This window comes from Spironucleus salmonicida, chromosome 1 (assembly GCF_000497125.1).
Source record: "Spironucleus salmonicida strain ATCC 50377 chromosome 1, whole genome shotgun sequence".
In the NCBI taxonomy this organism is placed as follows: domain Eukaryota; phylum Fornicata; order Diplomonadida; family Hexamitidae; genus Spironucleus; species Spironucleus salmonicida.
In genome coordinates this window covers 611,878-635,273 of record NC_090596.1, presented here as the reverse complement: position 1 = coordinate 635,273, position 23,396 = coordinate 611,878, and the positions used below count along the sequence as shown (strand labels likewise).

The following is a 23,396-nucleotide window of genomic DNA, read 5'->3' as shown; positions in this document are numbered from 1 at the left end:
CGGAAAGACTAATATATGTTATTATCGGTCTATATTATGGATAGGACAATTTAATATGAATACAATTAACAATTATATATTAAAAATGAGGAATAATATTAATAAGGAAAGGAATAACATAATACTCAATATCATCATGGTTCAAACCAGCATAATTCTGTATCTTCAATTTTAAAAATTATATCATCTTTATCAAAATGCTTTTTCCCATCTAAAATTATAAACCATACCATTATTATCATCCAAACATCTTCCGAGTCATCCTCTTCAATTCTATCAGTATTGAACAATGGCATACCTAAATATCCTATTCGTTCAGGAATTTGTAACATTACCTTATATTTTTTAAGAAAATACTTTATCTTAACCTCGAAATCTTTATCCCACATGTTTTATAAATATATTACTAAATCCTCAAACTTTACAACTTAATGAAAATCTAGACACACCAATAAGTCAACGCTTTTCAGCACATTATTAATATACTTTTCATCAATAAATGTATAGAACAAACGCTTTTCATGCTCAGTAAACGCTGCAAATAATTTTTTAACATCACTAACCGTGGGAAAAATAGGAAATTCTGTTTTACAACTAATAATTCTTTGTCTTAACTCTTATTCTTCTGAAAATATTGCAGTCTATATTTCTTAATCTTAAGATTAGACCTTAGTTTGCGCAAAAATTAACTCCTTTTGTAAATTTTTCTTATCTTACACTAATCCATTAATTTCATCAACTATGACTTATTTATCTATTTATTATTTATTAAATTTAATTTCTAATTACTTAATATAACTATTGATTTTATCAAGTCGTTTACCAATTACAATAAGCTGATTTTTTGATGTAGTACCAATGTCTCGTATTTCATCACTAAAGTTTTTATCCATCGCATTTAAAACTTAAACATTTTGTCTCACAAAGTTATTTTTTTAAATATTTAAATCATTAATTTTATTATGAAATATTTCATTCTGTTAATTAAGTGAGTAATTTTCACGTTTTAGCTAAAAATTCTCATCCTACAATTTTTAAAAATTTTCGTCATAGCTAAGTTTTTTTAAATGAAATTAATCCTTAAGTAGGATAAGTGCAGCATTTAATTATTCATTTTCTTATTGCAAAACATTAATTTCTGACTCTTAAACTAATTGCGATTATTATAGAGAATTCGATAACTAAATAAGATCAACTTTTTACACTTCAGAATTATCTAACCTAAATTAGAATTACTGTGCCTTAGATGTATATGGTCTCATATGTTATTATCTAGTTGGCGAAGTTGTGAAAGACGACAAAGGTCGTGGATAATTATAAGGGGAGCGCATTTTTGAAAAGAAAAGATTATAATTATATATGCTTCTTATTTTCCTTTTTAAAAATATTTACTATTAAATTATTATTATTGTAATATTTGCGTTTGACATTAATAAGAATATTTACTGTATTTGAAGATAAAAGGAATAATTATTATTAATTGAAGTAACACTGTTCTATAAGAAAAATTAATCAAATAATTTGTATTCATAATTGATTTTGTTATCAAATATGTTTTAAGATATGGTTTTAGTGATTTACGAATTTAATTTATTTATTGCAGATTATAGAATATTTATTATACTTTTAGTAAATAATACTTAGTTGTCTAGTTATATTATAAGATTAACAAAACTTTATTCATATACAAGTCTTTTAAAAAATAACTGACTAATTCTATTAAAATAGTTTGCAGTAACTTTTTTTAGTCTTATTGTAAATTATTATCTATTGAATAGAAAAATATAATATGTCTTGTTATTGATGATATAATTAAATAAATTTAATTGCTGAAGGATACTAGGATAGAATAGTTAAGTTAAGAGTAAATTTTATGATTTATTTTGTAAAATAATGTAACTTCCTGTAAATTTTATAGATCAAATTATTCAATTAAAAATCTGGTTAATTTATAAATAAAACTTATTAAAATAATTTGGGAAAATAAATTATTTATGTATATAATCATTTCTCTTCAGTACATAAACATTGCATATCCTTCTTCTGATAATACTTTTAGTGCATGTCTTCTGCCAAACAGAAATTCTTTAGTAAAGAACATTCAAAGTACAACGGCTATTAATACTGTAATTTTATTTAATTGAAAACTTGATTTACCAATTATTAATCCTGCTCTGTAATAACAAATATTGCATTTTTGTATTATAGAGGCTTCTGATGTAAAATTCGTCTTCCTAATATCTTAAAATATGCATATAAAATCTTAAATAATACCTTTTCTGAACGGTTATACTGTACATGTACACATTCAGTTGCAATATTTTTCCTAGTACTTACCTATTGATATGTTGGGTTAGCTGTAGCTGAGTTTGCATATCCAGTTTGTGATTCTAAAATTTCCTCTAATAAATCAATTTATTATTAAACTCCCCAAAAACACCCAGCAGCTAGATATAGTGACATCTTTTATACTCAATACTATTATTATATAATACTATGAAATAGTTTCATTTCAGTTTAGATTTAATATTGTTATACGAAATAAAATTTATAGATAAAAAAGTATATTGAAAATGTTAGTTTTATATGTTATATGAACAAACAATACTATATATTTTTGTAGGTGGGCATAAAATGTTGTATTATAGAAGGAATAAAATAAAATAAATTATTTAACTCTATATTTTTAGATAGCTGGTTTCGCGCGCCGGCGCCGCTCCGGCCCGGTTCCCTCCTTCAAAAATGGCCCGCACGAAGCACACCGCAAGGAAGTCCACCTCCGCCACCAAGGCCCCCCGGAAGACCATCGCCCGGAAGGCGGCCCGCAAGACCGCTGGCACCGCCGGGGGCGTGAAGAAGACACGCAGGTCCAAGCAGGGCGCGGTCGCCACGCGCGAGATCAAGAAGTACCAGAAGTCCACCGAGCTCCTGATCCGCAAGCTGCCCTTCTCCAAGCTCGTGCGTGAGCTCGTCACGAACTACAACAAGAACGACGTCCGCTTCCAGGGCCTCGCCATCCAGGCGCTGCAGGAGGCCTCCGAGAACTACCTCATCAACCTCTTCGTCGACACGCAGATGTGCGCCGAGCACGCCAAGCGCGTCACCATCATGCAGCCCGACATGGAGCTCGCCACCCGGATCGGCAAGCGCGCCCAGCCCGACCACAAGAAGTGAGCTTTGTATTTCATAGGATGTATATATCACTCAGGAGCGTAGCTGGTGTGCCCAACCAGGAAGGTGTCAATAGGGGTGGGCCGTGCCTATATCGTGGTTTGTGCCCGGAACCAATACCCCAGTTACCTAGGCGGGCGTGTACTCGGCCAGATCCGGCACACCACCCGCAGAGCGAACCAACTATTTTAGTGACTGTCACATCTCACCCAAGCTCAGGCGCTTGCTCTGGAACTGGCTCTTCCGCACGTCGCTCGACTGCCTCAACTTCGTAACTTTCATCTCGTACAGCTCCTGGCTTCTGCCAATCGCAGATGTCGCCTCGAATTCATCAATGATGGCGTCTAATTCGTGTCTTGCCATATTATTACTCGTCCTCGCTTTCGTGGAGTGTAGCTCTGGCAGTGGTGGCACGGGATATTACTCATTCACGGACTGTTTTACTTCATATCCTAAGAATGAGGTCCTCGTCTTTTGCTTGGTCTGTTTTTGATCGGCTAAGGGGCGGTAAAATTTAGAGTAAAATATCTTATAGCATGATTCATAGTTAGGCATTAGAATAAAATAAAAGGGAGTTACTCTTATATTATACTTATAAAAATATATAGTTAAATTTAGATTTGATTATCTATAGTATAATTTTATAAAATATCACTTTGATTTAGTAGGATAAATATAGTTTAGTAATATTTTATAATAATATTATATAATTCTAAAATTCCAAATTATAAATGATGATTATTACATTACAAGTATTTGCAATAGAATGCAATGATTAGACCTGTAAATCAACTGGAACATAAGTTTTAGCGACTGGTTTAACATTTAGTGTTATAAATTTATGTAGTTCATTACATCCTGTACTTAAAGCTTCTGGTTTACCAGCTCCCGAAACGAGCTTCTTTTCTATCGACTTATAACGAAAAAATTATTGTTAATGTTCATATGATTCTTTTAGTGGCAACTTAGATTGCACATTTTCTTTTGATGGTACGGGGTAAAATTTTATTTACATATTTGATGTTGCATTAGTTTAATTGAAGTATTCAAACCCTCCAGATTAAACTTTTAACATAGAATTTACAGCTCCTCCATAAATTCCAGTTTTACAAAGATTTTGTGGAAAAATCACAAGCACTTTGTATTCAGGGAATTTTTCAAATAATGGAAATTGTAGACCATTTTTAACTCAAGAAACTGCTGCAGATATATAATTTATTACATGTTTTGGAGTTCGGTAAGTCTATTCAGTGGCTACTACAAATATTTTACGACCTAATTTTTAAATTAATACTGAGTTAATTGTTAATAATCAATCAATGTCAATCTAGATTCCTGGTATATTCTAAAATGTGTTACTAACTTCTTATACTCTATAATCTACTACTATTCAAAGTTTTACTGATGGTGCACTTACTGCTTCTTCTTTATTGATTCCTATTAAACCACTAGGTGTTTATTAGTTCTAAGGAGTCTTTAAAGATAGTTGTGACCATAGTTATATAAATTCAAATCCTTTAGTTATACAAAATTTAAAGTTTATTGAGTTTTAAAATACTGCTCCTATAACTTGTAACGTTTAAACATAAGTATGTTAAATTACATCAACATTCCTAAGTATGTCTAAAAACTTTACTGCAATTTAAAATATATGTAATTTATTAGTTTTTTCTAATGGTATTGATACTTTAGATACTAGCAGATGCGTATATAATCCAGTAATTGAATAATTAAATATCCAGTTTTCAGGATAATATTTAATTACGGAGAATAGTATTGTTAATATTGATTTAAGCGATATTATTAGAAAGAATCTTACATAGTTCTTATTTATTAGCAAAAGTTAGTTCACACTTACAAATACACCGAACAATACGAATATGAATGTTAACATTTTCTGTTTTTCACCACCTATATCACTTGCTTCAATTACTTAAACTATTACAATCTCAAACGCATATCAGTGTACTTTTAAGCCTGTTGTAGGTGGTGCTATTTAAAATAACCCCAATATTGAAGTAAATGTTGTTGCGGGAGTATCTAAATATACAGCTTCATATTTAGGCTGCTTTAGAACTACTTTTAGAGAAACCTTTGAAATAGCTGCGTAAAATGCAGTTTTAGTTTTTAATGAACCATTGTTGTATGATAATTATTAGTTTGTATTATCAGCAAATATGCAAGAATTTTAAATAGTTGATTTAACGTTATCTAAATATTCGTTATAAAATAGAGGTTTTGCTATTCCAGCTACTACTATCAGTTACAATTAAACAACCAAAATATTAAATCTTACATTTGCCACTATGTCAACTGCACCAGAAGGTGAATATTCTCTTATATTTCCTTCTAATTCTTTATGCAATAATACTCTTATAATGTCATCGTAAGTAGTTGGAATTTTTTAAGTTCCTATAATTATTTTAGGAACTAATATAAAATTTGATACTATACAATCACTCTAAAATTTTGATTTAACAATCGTTCCAACTCTAGCTTTCGCTGCAGTTGCTCCTTGTAATACAGCTGCTTTACTAGCAGTTCCTTGTGATTTCATAAATTCTTAAGTTCCATTAACAGTCGGAGCTGGTCTATGTACATGTGCATAAACAAAATTTTAGGTTACTCTGAATTCTCCTTAATTTTTTATCAATTCTTAAAGCTCTAATTTATCTAAACTTATGTAGCTCAATAAAACTGAATTTTTATTAAATGGAGCTGCGCTAGCAAAACCAATTTTTGCACTATTTGCCGATCCTTGGGTAGATTTTACAAACTAAGATGTATAAGGAGTCTAAGTTTGTGAAAATGGCATATTTGTTCCGAACAAGTAGGATCATTTTCATGAAGTTTAGGTTACTGCTGTAAGTACCTTAATAAAAAGTGTTAGCTTAACGACTAGATTTAATAAATTTTACCCATCTCAAAATTACAATATCCAAATTCCGTCGTTAGCTTTTTCTATTTAAAATTAAGATAAAATGACGTGTACCGAAACGGTTTGTACCAATGCTGACTTAATAGTTACTGTTTAATCGTAAAATGTTAAAAATATTTAAGTTTCATTAGCTAAATAAAATATTCTTGTTTAACTAACTTAGTAATCACCATCAACATTTTCAATTAATATTTTATCTCCTTTATTAGTTTCTGGAGTATATACACTGTAAATTAATTATTAAGATATGTGTGATATTGATTTAGTATTAACTTCTCTGGAATAAATAACCATTAAGAAATCAACCTTATTTTTCTTTTACTAAACTATTTTTTCAACATACTCATACTAAAAGTATTCTTTATCTCCATCAAGTAATTTAATATCATTAACAAGTCCAATTCCTACAGCAACAGTATTAGATCCACTTTAATTTACTATTAAAATAACCGCAACATGTAATTTATTGGCTAAGTTTTTTATTTAAAACTAAACATTTTATTCAGAGTTTGAAAATGCAGCTACTTGTGCAGTGCTACCTGCGTCAATTGATTTAAGCTTCGCAGCGTCAGCTGGTGCAGTGGTAACTGGAACTGCATTAGTTACCATTAATTTAAATAAAAATTTGGTAGAAGGGGCAGCAGCTACCTGTAAAATGACATTTGGTTCAGCCTCAGGTTAAACTTCAACATTTTCCAATTTATTAGGAGTATGCCCTGGATTTTCTCCAATGCATATTAGTGTTAATCAAACTGCTGCAAGTGTTGTTTAGAAAGAAGGTGAAGCTAGAATAATGGTTTGCAATACTATTTAATAGTGTGATACTGGGGTTTTATTAATTGATGTAAGAAATGCAGTAGCGATACCTTCATAATAAAGCTACGACTAAATGCCAATTGTTATGCGAAATAATGTCATAAATTCCCTTCAAGGAAATCAATAGCTAGCTAATATTGTTTTTAATTAGTATATCTTATGTCTTACTGCTTAGAAATCCAATTGCTCTATACTTTTCCCATATTCAACAAAAGCAATTGAATTATTGAATTTCTTACGTACTTCTGATAGAAACTTGATTTAAGCATAGTTTTAGGTAGATTTAGCTACTAATTTTAATAAAATTTAATCTCCTACTGGGTTTATTTCAACGAATTTATTTTTATAATTCTCATAAATTCTATCAATTTTTAATACTACAGCAATTTTTAATGCTATTTAGGATGTAATTTATAAATAATAACAAATTTTCAATGAATTCTCATTACCAATGGGGTTAAAAATAAAATAATTATATAAGAGTGGAACGAATTAACTAATGCTGACTTCTAACCCAGCAAATTAGTGTGAGTAATAAAGCTTATAAGATTTTACATTGAATGGAAATATTGTGTAGGCAAGTATTTTTCATACTATTAATGGTATTTCTACTTGTATAGAAAAAGGTTAATTTGGAATTTAATAAGGTAATTAAATGCATTTTACGGATGGCGATGTACATGTTGTAGTTCAAAATGCTATAATAAATTCAAATTATGGGTGTTAGATTGTTACTCCACTTTAAACTTTAAACTGTACGAATGTTGCATAACAAGGAATGTTGACTTGTTAATGTAATTAGATCGAGTATGCTCGGATATAAATTGTCAATTTTGCAGCTATTTTAGGAAATGGTCTTTTAATTCCTAGTTGGGCAATTATTTTAATTGTGGTTTTTATTTTAATTGTAATAATAGTAATAGTTATTGTGATCCTTTGCCTTAAAGGAATTATAACAGTCCCAAGAGGTCGCGACCCTGTAGGAAGAGTTCTATAAACTAGTAGCTAGTGGAGAGTTTGATAGTTTTAGTGATAATATTATTGTTATTATAACGATCACTTTTTCATAATTAAAACAGCTGAGATTAATGTAAATATTAGACCAACAGCAAAAACTGTAGAGTTAAATCCCAATTTAACATTTTCTACATGTCTTGAACCCTTATCGCAGCGAGCTAACAATCCATCTAGTTCGCTAGCGAATCTTTTCCTGAAATTAATATGCTGCTTCTTCTAACTGGGGGTGAAGAGATCCCTATCGACAGTCCAGTCAACGTCTAAATAGATCTTATACGCTCTAGGCACATTAAATCCTTTCATTCCACTGGCTTTTATAATTTTTTCGCCCTCAATTTCGATTAATTCTTCTAATTTTTCAATATTATCAGTTCCAAATTTCTCAAAGCAGACCTTGCTATCGACGCTTAGAATGGCTACTGGTGCTGCTCTGCTGGCGCTAGCATGTACAAATGCAGTGACAACGAAGGGTGCGCTCTCCAGAATATTTTCCAAAGCAGCCAGATCTACGAATTCCCCGTGCTACAATTTTACGACCAAATTAACCCTGCGTACGAAGCTAGCACTACCATCATTGTTCATTTTACACAAATCACCAGTATGGAAGTATCCATCGCTGTCTCTAAAATCTACGATATTACCCCATTTCTCGTCTACATAACCCATTGCTACACAGGATCCTTTAATACAAAGTTCACCAATGTGGTCCTTCTCGAGTGAGAATTCGCATTAGTCGCAATTTGTAATTTTGGCATCGACATCATATGCCGCAAATCCAAGTTATCCTGGATTATTCATAAACTAACCACAGTAGTTATAAAGACCAGCGCTCGATATTTCGGTCATCCCATAGCCATTCGAAAGACGAGCACATGAGCAAACCTGAAGAAACTTTTCTACTTCTGGGCGGAGCGAAGAAGAACCACAAACTATGAATTCAACCTTCCCACCTAGAGCTTCGTGAATCTTTTTGAAAGCAACTTTATCTACTACTGAAAGCTTTCCGGTTTTATGAAAAGCAGGAGATGTTAGTAAGAGCGATTTTATCTTGTACGCCAGGTTGAAAACTAGTTTTACAGGGAGTGAAGATTTCTATATTTTTAGAGTAATTGCGTCATAAATTTTTTGATATACACGTGGAACTCCAATGAAAACAGTGGGCTATGCCAATTTTAAATCTGTAGTAAGGTTTTTGATATTACCAGATGAATAATAAATGTTATATCCTCTATAAGCAATAGTATGCTCCATTGCTCTCTCAAAAACGTGAGCAAGAGGAAGATATGAAAGCATTGAGGATTAAGTGTTAGCATCTGAGATAGAATAAGGTATAAATTATCTACCTAATGTAGCTCCACCAGCAAATGTATTTGTATGATTTAAAACTGTGGCTTTAGGGAATCCTGAAGTTCCAGAGGTGAAAATAACAGAAGAAGGCTAATCATAATTTTGGCTTTTAGGAAGTTCTAACACAATTTTGTCTACACAATCTTCTTCTTTAGGAAGAGATATCTACCTGATAAAAACTTATTTATCATTAATAAGCCTATTACCAACCATCATAAGCTCATATACCGCACTTTATGATTTGACTTCTATTTCTTCATCTTCTTCAAGATTAGCTTCACCAGCTTTGCTGTGAATAGTATAAAGTGATTTAGTATCATCAATAAGCTCATATCCTTCTTCAAAGTGAAGAGCAACTTTTGTAGCATTTCTGCAAAATACTTCTAAATTAGAAACGGGGTCAAGCAGAATAACATATTCTAAATTTGGAAGGATATCTAACATACCAACAATATTGCTAGAATATTCACTTGAAACAAAAATATATTTACAACCTACCAAGTTAAGACAGTATTTTATATTATCTACTCCTAAAGTATCATAAATTGGTACAGATATACCATTGGAAAACTGAATAGCAATATCGCACAAAAGCCACAAAGGTGAGTTTTTAGCATAAATACCAACTCTGTCACCATGAGTAAAATAAAGCTCCTTTAATTAATTTACTATCTATTAAATGTAATAAGTAGATTAATTATAAGTAATAGATTTGTACACATCATTAATTTCTGTAGCAACTGTTGAGATACCAGATCTATATGATAAAAATTTTTTGTCACCATTGCGCAATAATGAATTGATAAAATTCTATGGATATGTTTTATCTAAAGGCGGCTCTTCTATCTAATTCAATTGTAAATGTGATGTTTACTTATAGTCATGATTTTTAACTTTCATTTAAAGGAAAGTAGATATTTGAGATAGATTAGAAAATCTCATGAATAATAGTTTAGATTATTTAGAATCTAAATTATAGGTTTTTTTTAAGTAAACATAATATTAATTTATATTTGGTAATTATAAAAATAAATGCAAATATTTAAATATTACATATAAATAACAGTAGTATTAAATATTTTTATTAACTCTACTTTAAGATTAAGATTAATTTTGTTCCTAATAAATATTACAGGTAAAATGAAAAAAATATGAAAGACAAATAATATTTATTAGGTAAGAATTTTAAGAAGTAGAGTAATGAATTACTATATACTATTCGATAATGTCTAATCTTTTTATTTATATAAATTTAAGTTTACTTTGTTTATTTGATGTTCGTTTATTAACACATTTCTTCAGGAAATAAATTAGCAGATAATTAAGTTGTCTATATAAACTACATATATAATGCTTGAGTTGGATTTATCTTTTTAATATATATTGAAACTAAATAATAATTAGAAATATATCATCCTAGTACTATTTTAAAAATTCAAACTATAAGTTATTCACTTATTCATTTTTTCTTCATCAATCTAAGTTACTTTTCCAAGTTACTTATACAAATATCATCGTTATGTTAAAATAATATCTCGTTCTGATCAGAAGCGTTACCAGATTAGACTAGATCAAATTAATTTTCATGTAAACCTAAATCAATTTCCTCCCAATCCGCATCTAAGATTAACCTATCAATATTAAAAATACTCTAAATATCTCCATTTTCAATAACATTTATTTCCATTTCGCCACAATTTTAAATCATTTTCTCATATACTTCTTTCAAATTTAACACAAATTAAATAACACCTTCAGAAGTTAATTTTAGTCGTTTCAACTCTTTTTTAAGTGCCTCGACCATGAGTTAATCAAATTTTAAGTTGTACCTGGCTATATAACTTTCGTTTACTAAGAAGTCTTTCACACTTCCAGTTATTTCTGGAATATTTTTAATAGCTAGTTATAATGGATTTCCAAAAGTTTTCCTCAGTTTTTAAAGCTTTAAGCTTAAATTTTCAATACCAGCTTCGGTAATATTTGAGCTAATTAAAAATTCAGCAAATTTTGCTTCAGAAACACAGTTTCTAGTTCCTAAAATTGCAAAAAATTAGTTACTTTATGCAAAAATATCATCAGTGGTTCTAAGTTCATTATGCTCTGCTAATGCAATTAAAACTTCAAAAATTTCATCCTAAGAGAAAAAATGATGTTAAGAAAGTTATTTTGATAAATTGCGGAATGAGAATTAGAATTACATCTAATACTTAGACAAAAAATTTTAAATTAAGATTTCATAATCATTAGCAAAGAAAGAGAAGTTTTATGCGAATACATGGAAGGGTAAAAGCGGATTTTCAGTATTTTTTAGAAGTGAAAGGTTATGAGACAGAGTTTAGTTGGATTGCTTCTGATTTGTAAATTCATTGAGTATGGATCTTATTTTTGGTAAGTCTTCTAATGATGGGTTAAAAATTTAAGTAATATGATAATATAGTGCTTTCATTTAATTTAGTAAACTAAAAGCTAATAATAATATATTATTAATATACTATTTAAATCTATCAGATTTAACTTAAAAGAATTTCCTGGCTAATAAAAGCTGAAATTAACTAAAATATTTCAATTAGATAAATTTTGTTATTACTAATCAAGAAAGATTATTGATGTGGAAATTTCGTTTATTTAATCTATAGATATGCAAAATACTAATAAAATTGCAAATTCAGATTACTGTATTAATTATAACTATTAAATTTAATATATTTTTTCATCAAAAACATATTATTCCACGATAAACACATAAATATCAATATGTAAAAAATATTCAAATATAATTCTTTAATATTATATAATATTTATAATTTATAAAGTTTGCTTTCCAAAAATTTTAAATGGAGAAGTTCACAACACCGACAGCCAAGCGAATCAACCAAGCTTTATCCGAGGATCGCCCATCGCCAGTAGTTATGAAGAACCAACCGATCCTAACGAAAGATAAATTGGCCGTTTAGTCTAAATTTAGAAAGGCAAACTAGCTTTTAGGTAAACCCACCTAAGGCTCACTGGATACCAACCTCATCGCACAACTCCTAGATAAACAGTCTAACAATGACCTCCAAATGAACAAAACACTAATGGCTCTTTCAGAGCAAGTGTCGTCCCTCTCAAAAGATCGCGAAGCCCTCTTAGATATGATAAAAGAGCTAAAACAACAAAAACCGTCCACCGTAATCGATACAGATGCCAGAATCAAAATCCAGCAGCAGGAGACAGAATTTCACCTCTTAGCTAACCAGCTCAACCAGGCCCGCTCTGACATCACTGAAAAGGACGTCATTATCACCCAGCTGACGACGCAGCTCCAGGCAACGTCTTCCACGTACACCGAAAACCAAACTTCTTACGCCCAACTTCAGTCGAATTTCGACGATCTAAAACACCGTTTTGACGCCCTTAACCAGCTGAACAACCTGTCGCAGGCCGAAATCAACAATTATAACGCTGAAAAGGCCCAAATTGAGGCTAAAATGGCAGCGATTCTGGCGGAAAATCGCGAACTTTCCTACCACATTTAGGACTTAAAAGGAAAGATTCGGGTGGCAGTTCGAGTCCGGCCGGTGGCAAAAAGTGAAAAAATACGTACAAACTTTCCAGATTTTGCGACTTTCAAGAAAAATATGCAAATTTTCAGCCAGGGCAACAAGAGCGTCGACGGCAAAGACAATAACAAATTCGTGAACTACTATTTCGACAGAGTTTTCAACCAAAAAGAAGAGCAATACGACGTTTTCAGCGAGTACCAGCCGCTCGTACAGCAGGTGTTTTCCGGCCATAAGATCCTTTTTATCGCATATGGGCAGTCTGGGAGCGGGAAAACGCATACAATGTTCGGAAACGAAGGTGAGCAGGCCGGTTTGATGCCCAGATCGATTAATTACCTTTTCGAGCAGCTGGGCGTGAGCATGTTAAAAGGCGTCTAGATCACGGTCTCATTTTACGAAATCTACAACGATAAGGTGTTCGATTTGCTCGGCAGCGACCTCAAAAGCTCGCAAATCGAAAATCAGCCCAAAGAGTGCAAAGTACAGACGATAAAGGACTAGGTTTCGATCATTGGGCTATCGGAAATCGAGATCAAAGAGAGCTCAGAACTGCTCGATTTGGTCCAAGTTACAATGTCGAAACGGAGGACTTCCAGTACGATTCTGAACGACGTTTCGTCGCGCTCGCATGCGATTTTTACGGTCCACGTAGCCCAAATCATCAACGAAAAACCGGTCAAGGGAAGTCTCACTTTGGTCGATTTGGCCGGTTCTGAGCAGGTCCAAAACACGAATTTGGACGCACAGCGCAAACAGGAATCTATTTTTATCAACATGAGCCTCTCGAGCCTCAGCAACGTTTTCGTCGCCCTGAGCAGCAAGAGTCCTCACATCAACTTTAGGGATTCGAAGCTCACGACCGTTTTGCAGGAGTACTTTTAGGGCGATTCCAAGGCTGTCATGATCGTCTGCCTGAACGAGGAATCGGACTGTTACAACGAGAGCATGAACACGCTTAAATTTGCGCAGAGGATCAAGGGCGTTAGTATTAAAAAGTGAGATTTGCGATCGTTTTTGTGATTGAAAGTTGATTATAGATAAAATTTGTTGTACATAAAAATATTTTAAAATTTATACTATATGTAGTAAAAAGCATAATCAATTTTATTTTTCTGCTGGAAATGCAGCGAAATGAGATACTGTTAGCAGAGCTGTTTCCAAAACGGCTTATACCAGATAACAACTCTGAATGGATTAGAAGTTCGTTCACCCCTACTGCTAAGTATTCCGCTGCGGTTAAGTGTAATGAGTTGAGTAGGTCGTAAATATCATTCAGTTAGTTAGTGAAACCGACTGCGTATTTTAAGTCCAGTAAGCGTATTAATTCAAAACTAAAAGAGGATAGCTAAATTTTTATTCATTCAATTCCTGTTAATTTGGTAAAAACGTAAAATTAAAGTATTCTACCGGTTTTTTTAGCGAGACCTAAAAAATTATATTCTGTTGAAAGTCCTTAGCCTATCAAATCGTAGCAATTACCTATAGATATATTAACAAAATCTGGTAATCTTTCATTTAAGTATGCGATTTCAGGTGTTGAAATGAAAAAGAAAGAAAAAATTAAATCATCATGGACCGAATAAACTGCTGATGATATATAATAGTCTTTGTAGGGTGAAAAATATTAATTATAAGAAAGATAATTTAGTTATTTGGCTATAGTTAAGGATTGGGAGAGACTAAATAAGAAAGAGTTTAAATTAGAAGAAAATCCAGGTAAATGAGTAACTTGTTTATTTTACGTATAAATTAATATTAATTGACAGTTTGGTGTTTCAAAAGCTAAAATTACATGCTTTATTAGTACTATTGAAATTTGTAATATTATATGGTACACGATATCATAATACATACAGTAATGTCATAATACTCTGTATAAAGACATTAGCAATAAGATTTTGCATAAATATGATGTTAAAATTATTAAGCAGATAATATTAATCGTAAAAATTTGTTAAATATATTTTTATATCAAAACATATTACTATATTCCGCAAAATGTCAGTGCTTAAATAAACAAATGAACCTCCATCACTTACTGTTTCCGGGACTATTATATAGCCACCATCATCTGCAAAATCTAACTACTCATTTTCTCGGTAAAACTCTGTTAAACCTAATTAAAAACCAGTTCCAAGGCGCCCATATATAGTTACTGAAACATTAGCTGTTAAATATTATAAAAACTAAGTTTACGTACCTGATAATACGGCAGATACTGTTTTTGAGCCAGTGGCACAGCCTAAATTATTAGACTCACTTAAAACTCTTGAAACAGTTAGAGATCTTAATCCAGAGCTTTAAAATGCCACAGAAATTAACAGATTATTATAAATAGATTAAAAAATAGCATCATAATATAAAAAAATTATGAAAGACAGAGCACGTGTATAACTTCCAGCTCGATAAATATATGCTGAGTAGTAAAAATAGTCACTTAAGCGATGTCCTTTTTTCTATGTTGACGATACGGCAGCAGGACGTGAATTTAAGCAGCATGGTATGTGCCTATCAGATATGCAACTTCTTGCCGGTAGCTATAAAATGAACTAAAATTCAAAATATTTTAATGATTCCTATAACGGTGTTTCTAAAAACTAAAAAGTTGTTAATGTAAAGGTAGATATACAGTTAATGAGGCAATTACCAAAAGTATTTCATGAGAAAGAAAGCTTATATGAAGCAGTTAGTAATGCAGGAATTATTAAAGGAATAAAATTATAGAAAGAAATGGAAAATAGATAAAAACGCATCCTAGAGGAAGGCAAGATGCAGTTTATCACTGAGATTGGGGCTGGAACTGCTGAGGAGAAGGAGGGGGGATTTCGCGGTGAAATAGACGCGGTGGAGCAATGCCCAGAAGCTAGCGATGAGGGTAACTTTTTCAGCGATGAGGGCTGAGTGTGAGTTTTGACCACTTTACTTTGTGAATCTACGTCACTCTACACTAAATCTCCCCTCCAAAAATGAGCGTCCTTATTACCGGCGGTGCCGGATTCATCGGCTCTCACTTTGTGTCCTTCTTTGCTTCTAAAGGTTACAAAGTTACTGTGTTGGACAACTTTGCCACAGGCCGGAACCTCCACGCTGACGCGACATATGTTGTGGGCGACGTTACTGATACTTCGGCCTTTGATACTCTATCTACCTTCGATTTTGTGGTGCATCTGGCTGCAGCAATCTCTGTTGCAGAATCAATGACTAATCCAGCCAAGTACTAGCGTTCCATCGTCGAAGGCTCGCGCAACGTTTTCGCCTATGCTGTCCGTACTGGTGCGCGTGCAGTACTCTCTGCTAGCTCTGCCGCGGTGTATGGAGACTGTGGTACTGATGCGATCACTGAGGCATACCGTTATGGGGGAATATCACCATACGCGCAAGCCAAGTACGATATGGAAGGCATCCCGGCAGGTGACACTTCAGCCACCAGGTTCATCTTCTGTCGCTTTTTCAATGTCTTCGGTCCCCGCCAGGACCCTAGCTCGCCATATACTGGCGTCATGTCCATCTTCATCGACCGCGCTCTCCGTGGGATCCCCATCACTATCTTTGGCGATGGAGAATAAACCCGAGATTTTGTATATGTCAAAGATCTCGTGTGTGGTGCGTTCGCTCTTCTCGATGGTGGCGCATCTGGTGTTTTCAATATAGGAACCGGACGCTCCACCGCAGTATAACGCCTGGCGGAGATCTGCGCAGACCTTGGGGGCAGCGAGATTGTACATGCGGAACCGCGAGATGGCGACATCAAATATAGCCTTTCTTGCCCGGAAAAAATCTTTGAGACGGTAGGGTGGCGCGCTGAGACGGAATTCCTCGATGGTCTTAAAGCCACCTGGCAATGGGCCAAGGATGGCGACTCCGATGGTTTCACGCAGCGCCAGTGACTCGTACTTCATTTATCTACTAGTTATAATGTATTCTTAAACTGGTGAATAAGTTAAATTTTAACCTCAACTGATAATAAGCTGATAGATATATCAAAAAGGTGCACACAAGTAAGTTATTACTTATAACATTAATATTTTATGTGATTAAAATACAAAGTCTTTTTGTATCCAATCAAACAAGATTATTAAATATTTCCACAAAAGTTAAATATTTTATCAACTGTATATTTTTGTTTAGTTTAAATATTCAAGATAAAGCATAATTTTGTTAAACTTTAGTAATTCAGAGTACTAATCTATTAAAAAATTAAAAAAGTCAGAAATATATTCAAATAATTACGTATAATTTTAACATATTGACTTCCATTTTCCTAGTATTTCATTGTAAAAGAATAAAAAGAAAATTATAGATGATAATAAAACGTCTTAGTAGATGAGACTCTTCACTATACCACTTTTTTAAGTACAACTTAAGCAACTGCACTTTTAAACTATTTTCCATAGTTAAAATAAAGTTCCCCTTTGAGAAATTTTTCATTAGCCATCATTACAACAATATTTTCAGATCCAAATCTAAATAATCTAGTTCTTACATTTGCTTTCTCTAAATGATTCATGTATCTTGAAATACTACCCCTCAGCCCAGCATCTAATTCTGGAGCTGGAATTTCATCTTTATTTTTCAGGGTAAATAAATATGTTAGTCCATATGCGTCAGAAATTCTACCTCTAGTTTCCGCTTCTTCAACACTTACAATTTCACCGACATATTCAAGAAACGGCATTCCAACACAAAGTTTGCTCGATTTAACTACTGCTACACCAAACCCATGAATTGGACTATTAATAAGACCAACTCTCAATGGGAAGGAAATTCTTAAGCTCAATAAACTTGTTGGGGGTAACTTCATTTTTTTGTCTGAAATCAGTTTTCCTTATTTTCTATAGGATATACAATAATCAGGTTGACAACATAAACCTTAAAAATAACAAGCACTTTCTGTAAATTCTCCTACATCAATACAACCAGGCCAAAACATATGACAAGGTTAACCATAGCAGCCACATGCATAAGAACAAGAAATACCAGCTTATGCACACGGGCACCATATTTAAGAACAGTACAGACCTGGATGATAACATGGTTAACCAAAAGTTTAATGAGGAACTGATTCAGAATAAGGATTTGAGCTTTAAGCTCTTGATATCGATGCAAATTTACTTAGAATAGTCCCTTATTTGCTTACGTATTAGGTTAAAAAAAGTAAAGGGGTAAATTAACAATATGCCTTATAGGGATACATGGAATGAGTTTTATTCTCGAAATTAGGCTCCTAAATCAATTTTCTTGCAATTTTTCCAAAATCAGACTTTATTTAGTGTGTTTTAGATTATATTTAATTAAAACTCAACTTCATAAATCCATTTAACGGATCAGTCCACATATTTATTTCCATTTTCTAATGGAGAATTAACTAAGGTGGGGAATCTATGCACTAAATCACATCTTGTATATATAACTGAAGAAGTATTTCATCAAAACATACATCGAAAATTGAACATAAAAGGGGAACATTGCCATCAGAAATACGTGCCAAAATCACAATAAGGTTAATTTGACTTTTTGTCAATTTTGATGACTATAAAATTTAAACTTTCAGATAATCACCAAGCTATTTTCTAGTCATTTTTTTAAAATTAATGTTGTTATTATATTTTGGTTTTATGTAAATTTTACGATAAATTTACTATAGATCATTAAAATTTTGAATTTATACACGTCGGGCACTCAAAAAATGCTACACACGCCGACCATGTTCTTTTCTTCCACTTTTAGTATATAAATCAAGCGTAAAATTGTTAATCTCGTTCAAGTATACTGGTGTTCTTATGATTTTAGGGTAGTCTTTTGAATCTCTAAATTGCTATATAGCATCAGGATGAAAAATTTGTTTTTCACTGTATTCGTGTACTTTACAGCAATATTTTAAGCAAACAGGACACATATCATGAAGATAATTCAAATAAGATTATACGGGAACGGAATTGATACGTTAAATATGTTTGTTTCCCTTAAAAGCAAACTCTGCCATAGATTCAAATTGTACTGGAACACACTCAGTATTTACAATATCTGTGATTGTTTAAGCATCTAAAAAAGTTGATCTACATGCTCTCTGAATGGTTCCATAGTTAATTTAGGAATTAGACAGTATGTCTTTTAGGTTTTGAGAATAAGGAATATTTTAAAGAGATTGAGTAGATTCTGTTAGTTAATTTATAAGTTCATCATCTGCTATATTCGTTTCCTGGTCTGCAAAAATGCAATAATCAGTCGGCCAAGAGGGGAGGTATTAATTATAATTAAATGGTGTTTCATTTTATGCAATTAAAAGCGGAGTTGTGTGAGTGGGTATTTATTATGATACATTAAATGTTGTTTGAGTGAAGACTATAGGCTAATTGTTGAGATATGCTCGTTGTTACTTTTGAGACATTATTTAGAGTTATTAATAATTATATATAATAATTATTACATTACATATAAAAATAATATTATAGTATTTTATGGATAATTATATTTGCAATAACGAAATCAATAGGTTCTATATACAGTTATTATTATGAGTTGTGAATTGAGAACATTTTTAAAGAGAAATAATATTCATAACATTTTAACTAAAAATATTTATATTTCATTTTTCTACAAAATGAGCTAACTTAGTACTTTGGCATTAAGATTCTAACATAAGTCATAATGTTAATTAAAGCTACCATCATTGGGAAATAATAGTATGACATCTTTAAATCTTATGACTCCATAAGCACTACTTAGTTCACGATAGGCATCTTTTTATTCACATGGAGATATTTATCGTTCCCTTAATTCTGCATAAATTAACACACCAAAGGGTTTAACTGTGGGATTATAAAAACCAGATTTCATTTCTATTTCGTAAATAAATTTACTATAAGATAATAGCTCAGTTTTAATAGAAGAATCTTCATCAGATGTGAATATTCTTGAAAAAGTTAATCTTCGAGCAGATGATTAAGATTTCGTATAAAAATTAAGAATCGTTTAGCTTTAATAAGGCCTTAGAGATAATAAAAAATAAATTTTAGTTTTATTTGAAAAATGTGTAAATATGGAAGCGAAAGTAATCACATTTGACGATAGAATTTAAAAATTGAATTCTTATTTATTATAGAAAAATCAGTTAATTACAAGACAGTAGGAAATACGAATCTAAAGAACTCGTAAAATTATCAAATGAGAATAAAGAGGTACAACACTTATATATCCTTATTCGTAATTGTGAAAACGCATCCTAGAGGAAGGCAAGATGCAGTTTATCACTGAGATTGGGGCTGGAACTGCTGAGGAGAAGGAGGGGGGATTTCGCGGTGAAATAGACGCGGTGGAGCAATGCCCAGAAGCTAGCGATGAGGGTAACTTTTTCAGCGATGAGGGCTGAGTGTGAGTTTTGACCACTTTACTTTGTGAATCTACGTCACTCTACACTAAATCTCCCCTCCAAAAATGAGCGTCCTTATTACCGGCGGTGCCGGATTCATCGGCTCTCACTTTGTGTCCTTCTTTGCTTCTAAAGGTTACAAAGTTACTGTGTTGGACAACTTTGCCACAGGCCGGAACCTCCACGCTGACGCGACATATGTTGTGGGCGACGTTACTGATACTTCGGCCTTTGATACTCTATCTACCTTCGATTTTGTGGTGCATCTGGCTGCAGCAATCTCTGTTGCAGAATCAATGACTAATCCAGCCAAGTACTAGCGTTCCATCGTCGAAGGCTCGCGCAACGTTTTCGCCTATGCTGTCCGTACTGGTGCGCGTGCAGTACTCTCTGCTAGCTCTGCCGCGGTGTATGGAGACTGTGGTACTGATGCGATCACTGAGGCATACCGTTATGGGGGAATATCACCATACGCGCAAGCCAAGTACGATATGGAAGGCATCCCGGCAGGTGACACTTCAGCCACCAGGTTCATCTTCTGTCGCTTTTTCAATGTCTTCGGTCCCCGCCAGGACCCTAGCTCGCCATATACTGGCGTCATGTCCATCTTCATCGACCGCGCTCTCCGTGGGATCCCCATCACTATCTTTGGCGATGGAGAATAAACCCGAGATTTTGTATATGTCAAAGATCTCGTGTGTGGTGCGTTCGCTCTTCTCGATGGTGGCGCATCTGGTGTTTTCAATATAGGAACCGGACGCTCCACCGCAGTATAACGCCTGGCGGAGATCTGCGCAGACCTTGGGGGCAGCGAGATTGTACATGCGGAACCGCGAGATGGCGACATCAAATATAGCCTTTCTTGCCCGGAAAAAATCTTTGAGACGGTAGGGTGGCGCGCTGAGACGGAATTCCTCGATGGTCTTAAAGCCACCTGGCAATGGGCCAAGGATGGCGACTCCGATGGTTTCACGTAGCGCCAGTGACTCGTACTTCATTTATTTAATAGTATATTTATCTTTCCAATATGCAAATGTAGCGTTAACCTATTGGTAACTAATCTACGAACCCATATTAGCGCTCAGTCAGAAAATCAGCAATCAGTTATCACAGCTTCAGGAAATAAGTAAATTTAACACCTTAGACATCTGTTTTTGAAGAAAGTAATCCATTTTTTATCGCACTTATGAATGGAGAACGTGAGAGTTTGCAACGATTTTCCAACCATACACATAATGGAGTTCCTATTAAATTTATAAATGTCTTTTTATTGGCACCTAAACTTCTTTCAATGACTAAATATTATGATCAAGCTAAAGTAAGAGACTGTACAGGAAAATCAATATTATTTTATGCAATTTCGGGAGGTATTCATTTGAAATATAAGCAAAACTTTGATATATTGAAGCTTACTTTTAGTTGTTAAGACCGTAGTGGTATGACGGCACTTATGCTGGCGTCATATCTAGGCCATCCAGATATTTCGTTTTTGATCCCGTATGAAGCAGGATTTAAAGATATGTAAGGGCGTAGTGCGTTATTTTACGCAATAATTGCGAGGAGAATGAATATTGTGCTTTAATTGCTTCAATATGAATTTGAGACTGTTGACAGTAATCAAAAAGGAGTTTACGATTATTTTGAGCATTATGGTCTTAGTACTGAAATTTTGATCACTTCTGGTATTGAAAGGCATCTTTTTGATCCAAAAAAGAATCAAAAACGGTCAAGCCGAAAAGAAAGCAAGATCGTGTTTTGACGAATTTAGTAATTATTATACATTCACTTACATACCGCAATTACCCTTCTTCTTTACCATCCTGTGCATATTTCAATAAAATTAGCAGCTTTTTCGCAGTAGAACTCGATCAGAAAACCTTCGACTTTGATTGCAAAAATAGAATCTCCTACGATTTAAATTCCCTGCAAATGCTCCCACAAGCATCCACCAATCTGCTCATTTTGGTCGTCAAGCTGAAAAATCCCAAGCTCGCTGACCGCTAAAACTGTCTGAAATTCGTGATTTTCGCCGTTTTTTCGGATCAAAAAAGCCTCAAAAATTGTTGATTTTAGTAGGTCCAGATTGGTCTGATTTCGCGCGCTGAGCTCCTAGTTCGAGAGCGCGTCGTTGTCCAGATTCATTTCCGTTTGAAATAGGTTTGATATGAAAATTCGTCGGATTTGGAGATTTTTCTACTGGATTTATTCGATTTTAGTAACTTCTGGGAGAATTACCCCGTCTGTGAGAATGCGGAAATCGCTGTGCGCTAGTTATTTTTCATACTTTTAGAGGATTTTTAACTTTATATCTGCGAGTGTATCAGTAGCTTAAAACTACAAGGTATGATAGGAGCCGTCTGGAGTAAACAGTTTTACTAGGTTCATTGTGAGTTAATTTTTGGTATGAATATTATATGATAAATATTAATATAATATATTTAAAAATATTTGTGGAAAGAGTGAGATAATTGGGGCTTTTATAATGTGCGCTGAACAATGTAGCAAATAAAAATTAATATGAGTATATTTAACTATTTTATATGTTCAATTATTAAATATTTGATTTTGTAATCCAAACTGCGCGGGTGGAACGCACCGCTCCTTTTCCCGATAGCTGGTTTCACGCGCCGGCGCCGCTCCGGCCCGGTTCCCTCCTTCAAAAATGGCCCGCACGAAGCACACCGCAAGGAAGTCCACCTCCGCCACCAAGGCCCCACGGAAGACCATCGCCCGGAAGGCGGCCCGCAAGACCGCTGGCACCGCCGGGGGCGTGAAGAAGACGCGCAGGTCCAAGCAGGGCGCGGTCGCCACGCGCGAGATCAAGAAGTACCAGAAGTCCACCGAGCTCCTGATCCGCAAGCTGCCCTTCTCCAAGCTCGTGCGTGAGCTCGTCACGAACTACAACAAGAACGACGTCCGCTTCCAGGGCCTCGCCATCCAGGCGCTGCAGGAGGCCTCCGAGAACTACCTCATCAACCTCTTCGTCGACACGCAGATGTGCGCCGAGCACGCCAAGCGCGTCACCATCATGCAGCCCGACATGGAGCTCGCCACCCGGATCGGCAAGCGCGCCCAGCCTGACCACAAGAAGTGAGCTTTGTATTTTCGTTACCTCCTTAACGGTTCTGTACTGTAACTAGACCTTCCGCCAATTTTACCATCCTTCTGATATAATCCGTGCCGCATTCATTGC

The 23,396-nt window shown here is 33.8% G+C and overlaps 17 protein-coding genes across 17 annotated transcripts; 10 read left to right on the top strand and 7 right to left on the bottom strand. All coding sequences in view use genetic code 6, as the record gives it.

Moving 5' to 3' along the window:
* Positions 1 to 134: 134 nt before the first annotated feature.
* SS50377_20351 (uncharacterized protein) lies at positions 135 to 1,262 on the bottom strand (the record flags this gene model as incomplete). The annotated part of the gene is made up of 1 exon (XM_067904294.1): positions 135 to 1,262. One exon carries the CDS (start codon positions 1,260 to 1,262, stop codon positions 135 to 137), a length of 1,128 nt encoding a protein of 375 aa, XP_067767776.1.
* Positions 1,263 to 2,004: 742 nt separating this feature from the next.
* On the bottom strand, positions 2,005 to 2,463 carry SS50377_20350 (Peptide methionine sulfoxide reductase MsrA; the record flags this gene model as incomplete). Its single annotated transcript, XM_067904293.1, has 1 exon — positions 2,005 to 2,463. One exon carries the CDS (start codon positions 2,461 to 2,463, stop codon positions 2,005 to 2,007), a length of 459 nt encoding a protein of 152 aa, XP_067767775.1.
* Positions 2,464 to 2,742: 279 nt separating this feature from the next.
* Positions 2,743 to 3,174, top strand: SS50377_20349 (histone H3; the record flags this gene model as incomplete). The annotated part of the gene is made up of 1 exon (XM_067904292.1): positions 2,743 to 3,174. The coding sequence occupies one exon, from the start codon at positions 2,743 to 2,745 to the stop codon at positions 3,172 to 3,174; it is 432 nt and encodes a 143-aa protein (XP_067767774.1).
* A 195-nt stretch (positions 3,175 to 3,369) lies between these two features.
* SS50377_20348 (uncharacterized protein) lies at positions 3,370 to 3,726 on the bottom strand (the record flags this gene model as incomplete). The annotated part of the gene is made up of 1 exon (XM_067904291.1): positions 3,370 to 3,726. The coding sequence occupies one exon, from the start codon at positions 3,724 to 3,726 to the stop codon at positions 3,370 to 3,372; it is 357 nt and encodes a 118-aa protein (XP_067767773.1).
* Positions 3,727 to 3,902: 176 nt separating this feature from the next.
* SS50377_20347 (uncharacterized protein) lies at positions 3,903 to 7,946 on the top strand (the record flags this gene model as incomplete). Its single annotated transcript, XM_067904290.1, has 1 exon — positions 3,903 to 7,946. One exon carries the CDS (start codon positions 3,903 to 3,905, stop codon positions 7,944 to 7,946), a length of 4,044 nt encoding a protein of 1,347 aa, XP_067767772.1.
* Positions 7,947 to 7,981: 35 nt separating this feature from the next.
* Positions 7,982 to 10,189, bottom strand: SS50377_20346 (Long chain fatty acid CoA ligase; the record flags this gene model as incomplete). Its single annotated transcript, XM_067904289.1, has 1 exon — positions 7,982 to 10,189. One exon carries the CDS (start codon positions 10,187 to 10,189, stop codon positions 7,982 to 7,984), a length of 2,208 nt encoding a protein of 735 aa, XP_067767771.1.
* A 559-nt stretch (positions 10,190 to 10,748) lies between these two features.
* On the bottom strand, positions 10,749 to 11,735 carry SS50377_20345 (uncharacterized protein; the record flags this gene model as incomplete). The annotated part of the gene is made up of 1 exon (XM_067904288.1): positions 10,749 to 11,735. One exon carries the CDS (start codon positions 11,733 to 11,735, stop codon positions 10,749 to 10,751), a length of 987 nt encoding a protein of 328 aa, XP_067767770.1.
* Positions 11,736 to 12,123: 388 nt separating this feature from the next.
* Positions 12,124 to 13,833, top strand: SS50377_20344 (Kinesin-like protein; the record flags this gene model as incomplete). The annotated part of the gene is made up of 1 exon (XM_067904287.1): positions 12,124 to 13,833. The coding sequence occupies one exon, from the start codon at positions 12,124 to 12,126 to the stop codon at positions 13,831 to 13,833; it is 1,710 nt and encodes a 569-aa protein (XP_067767769.1).
* Positions 13,834 to 13,955: 122 nt separating this feature from the next.
* Positions 13,956 to 14,558, top strand: SS50377_20343 (uncharacterized protein; the record flags this gene model as incomplete). The annotated part of the gene is made up of 1 exon (XM_067904286.1): positions 13,956 to 14,558. The coding sequence occupies one exon, from the start codon at positions 13,956 to 13,958 to the stop codon at positions 14,556 to 14,558; it is 603 nt and encodes a 200-aa protein (XP_067767768.1).
* A 274-nt stretch (positions 14,559 to 14,832) lies between these two features.
* On the top strand, positions 14,833 to 15,735 carry SS50377_20342 (uncharacterized protein; the record flags this gene model as incomplete). The annotated part of the gene is made up of 1 exon (XM_067904285.1): positions 14,833 to 15,735. One exon carries the CDS (start codon positions 14,833 to 14,835, stop codon positions 15,733 to 15,735), a length of 903 nt encoding a protein of 300 aa, XP_067767767.1.
* A 65-nt stretch (positions 15,736 to 15,800) lies between these two features.
* On the top strand, positions 15,801 to 16,721 carry SS50377_20341 (UDP-glucose 4-epimerase; the record flags this gene model as incomplete). Its single annotated transcript, XM_067904284.1, has 1 exon — positions 15,801 to 16,721. One exon carries the CDS (start codon positions 15,801 to 15,803, stop codon positions 16,719 to 16,721), a length of 921 nt encoding a protein of 306 aa, XP_067767766.1.
* A 446-nt stretch (positions 16,722 to 17,167) lies between these two features.
* SS50377_20340 (Histone-lysine N-methyltransferase) lies at positions 17,168 to 19,222 on the bottom strand (the record flags this gene model as incomplete). The annotated part of the gene is made up of 1 exon (XM_067904283.1): positions 17,168 to 19,222. The coding sequence occupies one exon, from the start codon at positions 19,220 to 19,222 to the stop codon at positions 17,168 to 17,170; it is 2,055 nt and encodes a 684-aa protein (XP_067767765.1).
* Positions 19,223 to 19,435: 213 nt separating this feature from the next.
* SS50377_20339 (uncharacterized protein) lies at positions 19,436 to 20,002 on the top strand (the record flags this gene model as incomplete). The annotated part of the gene is made up of 1 exon (XM_067904282.1): positions 19,436 to 20,002. The coding sequence occupies one exon, from the start codon at positions 19,436 to 19,438 to the stop codon at positions 20,000 to 20,002; it is 567 nt and encodes a 188-aa protein (XP_067767764.1).
* A 266-nt stretch (positions 20,003 to 20,268) lies between these two features.
* SS50377_20338 (UDP-glucose 4-epimerase) lies at positions 20,269 to 21,189 on the top strand (the record flags this gene model as incomplete). The annotated part of the gene is made up of 1 exon (XM_067904281.1): positions 20,269 to 21,189. The coding sequence occupies one exon, from the start codon at positions 20,269 to 20,271 to the stop codon at positions 21,187 to 21,189; it is 921 nt and encodes a 306-aa protein (XP_067767763.1).
* Positions 21,190 to 21,230: 41 nt separating this feature from the next.
* On the top strand, positions 21,231 to 21,962 carry SS50377_20337 (Ankyrin repeat-containing protein; the record flags this gene model as incomplete). Its single annotated transcript, XM_067904280.1, has 1 exon — positions 21,231 to 21,962. The coding sequence occupies one exon, from the start codon at positions 21,231 to 21,233 to the stop codon at positions 21,960 to 21,962; it is 732 nt and encodes a 243-aa protein (XP_067767762.1).
* Positions 21,963 to 21,985: 23 nt separating this feature from the next.
* SS50377_20336 (uncharacterized protein) lies at positions 21,986 to 22,588 on the bottom strand (the record flags this gene model as incomplete). Its single annotated transcript, XM_067904279.1, has 1 exon — positions 21,986 to 22,588. The coding sequence occupies one exon, from the start codon at positions 22,586 to 22,588 to the stop codon at positions 21,986 to 21,988; it is 603 nt and encodes a 200-aa protein (XP_067767761.1).
* Positions 22,589 to 22,865: 277 nt separating this feature from the next.
* On the top strand, positions 22,866 to 23,297 carry SS50377_20335 (histone H3; the record flags this gene model as incomplete). Its single annotated transcript, XM_067904278.1, has 1 exon — positions 22,866 to 23,297. The coding sequence occupies one exon, from the start codon at positions 22,866 to 22,868 to the stop codon at positions 23,295 to 23,297; it is 432 nt and encodes a 143-aa protein (XP_067767760.1).
* Positions 23,298 to 23,396: the final 99 nt, after the last annotated feature.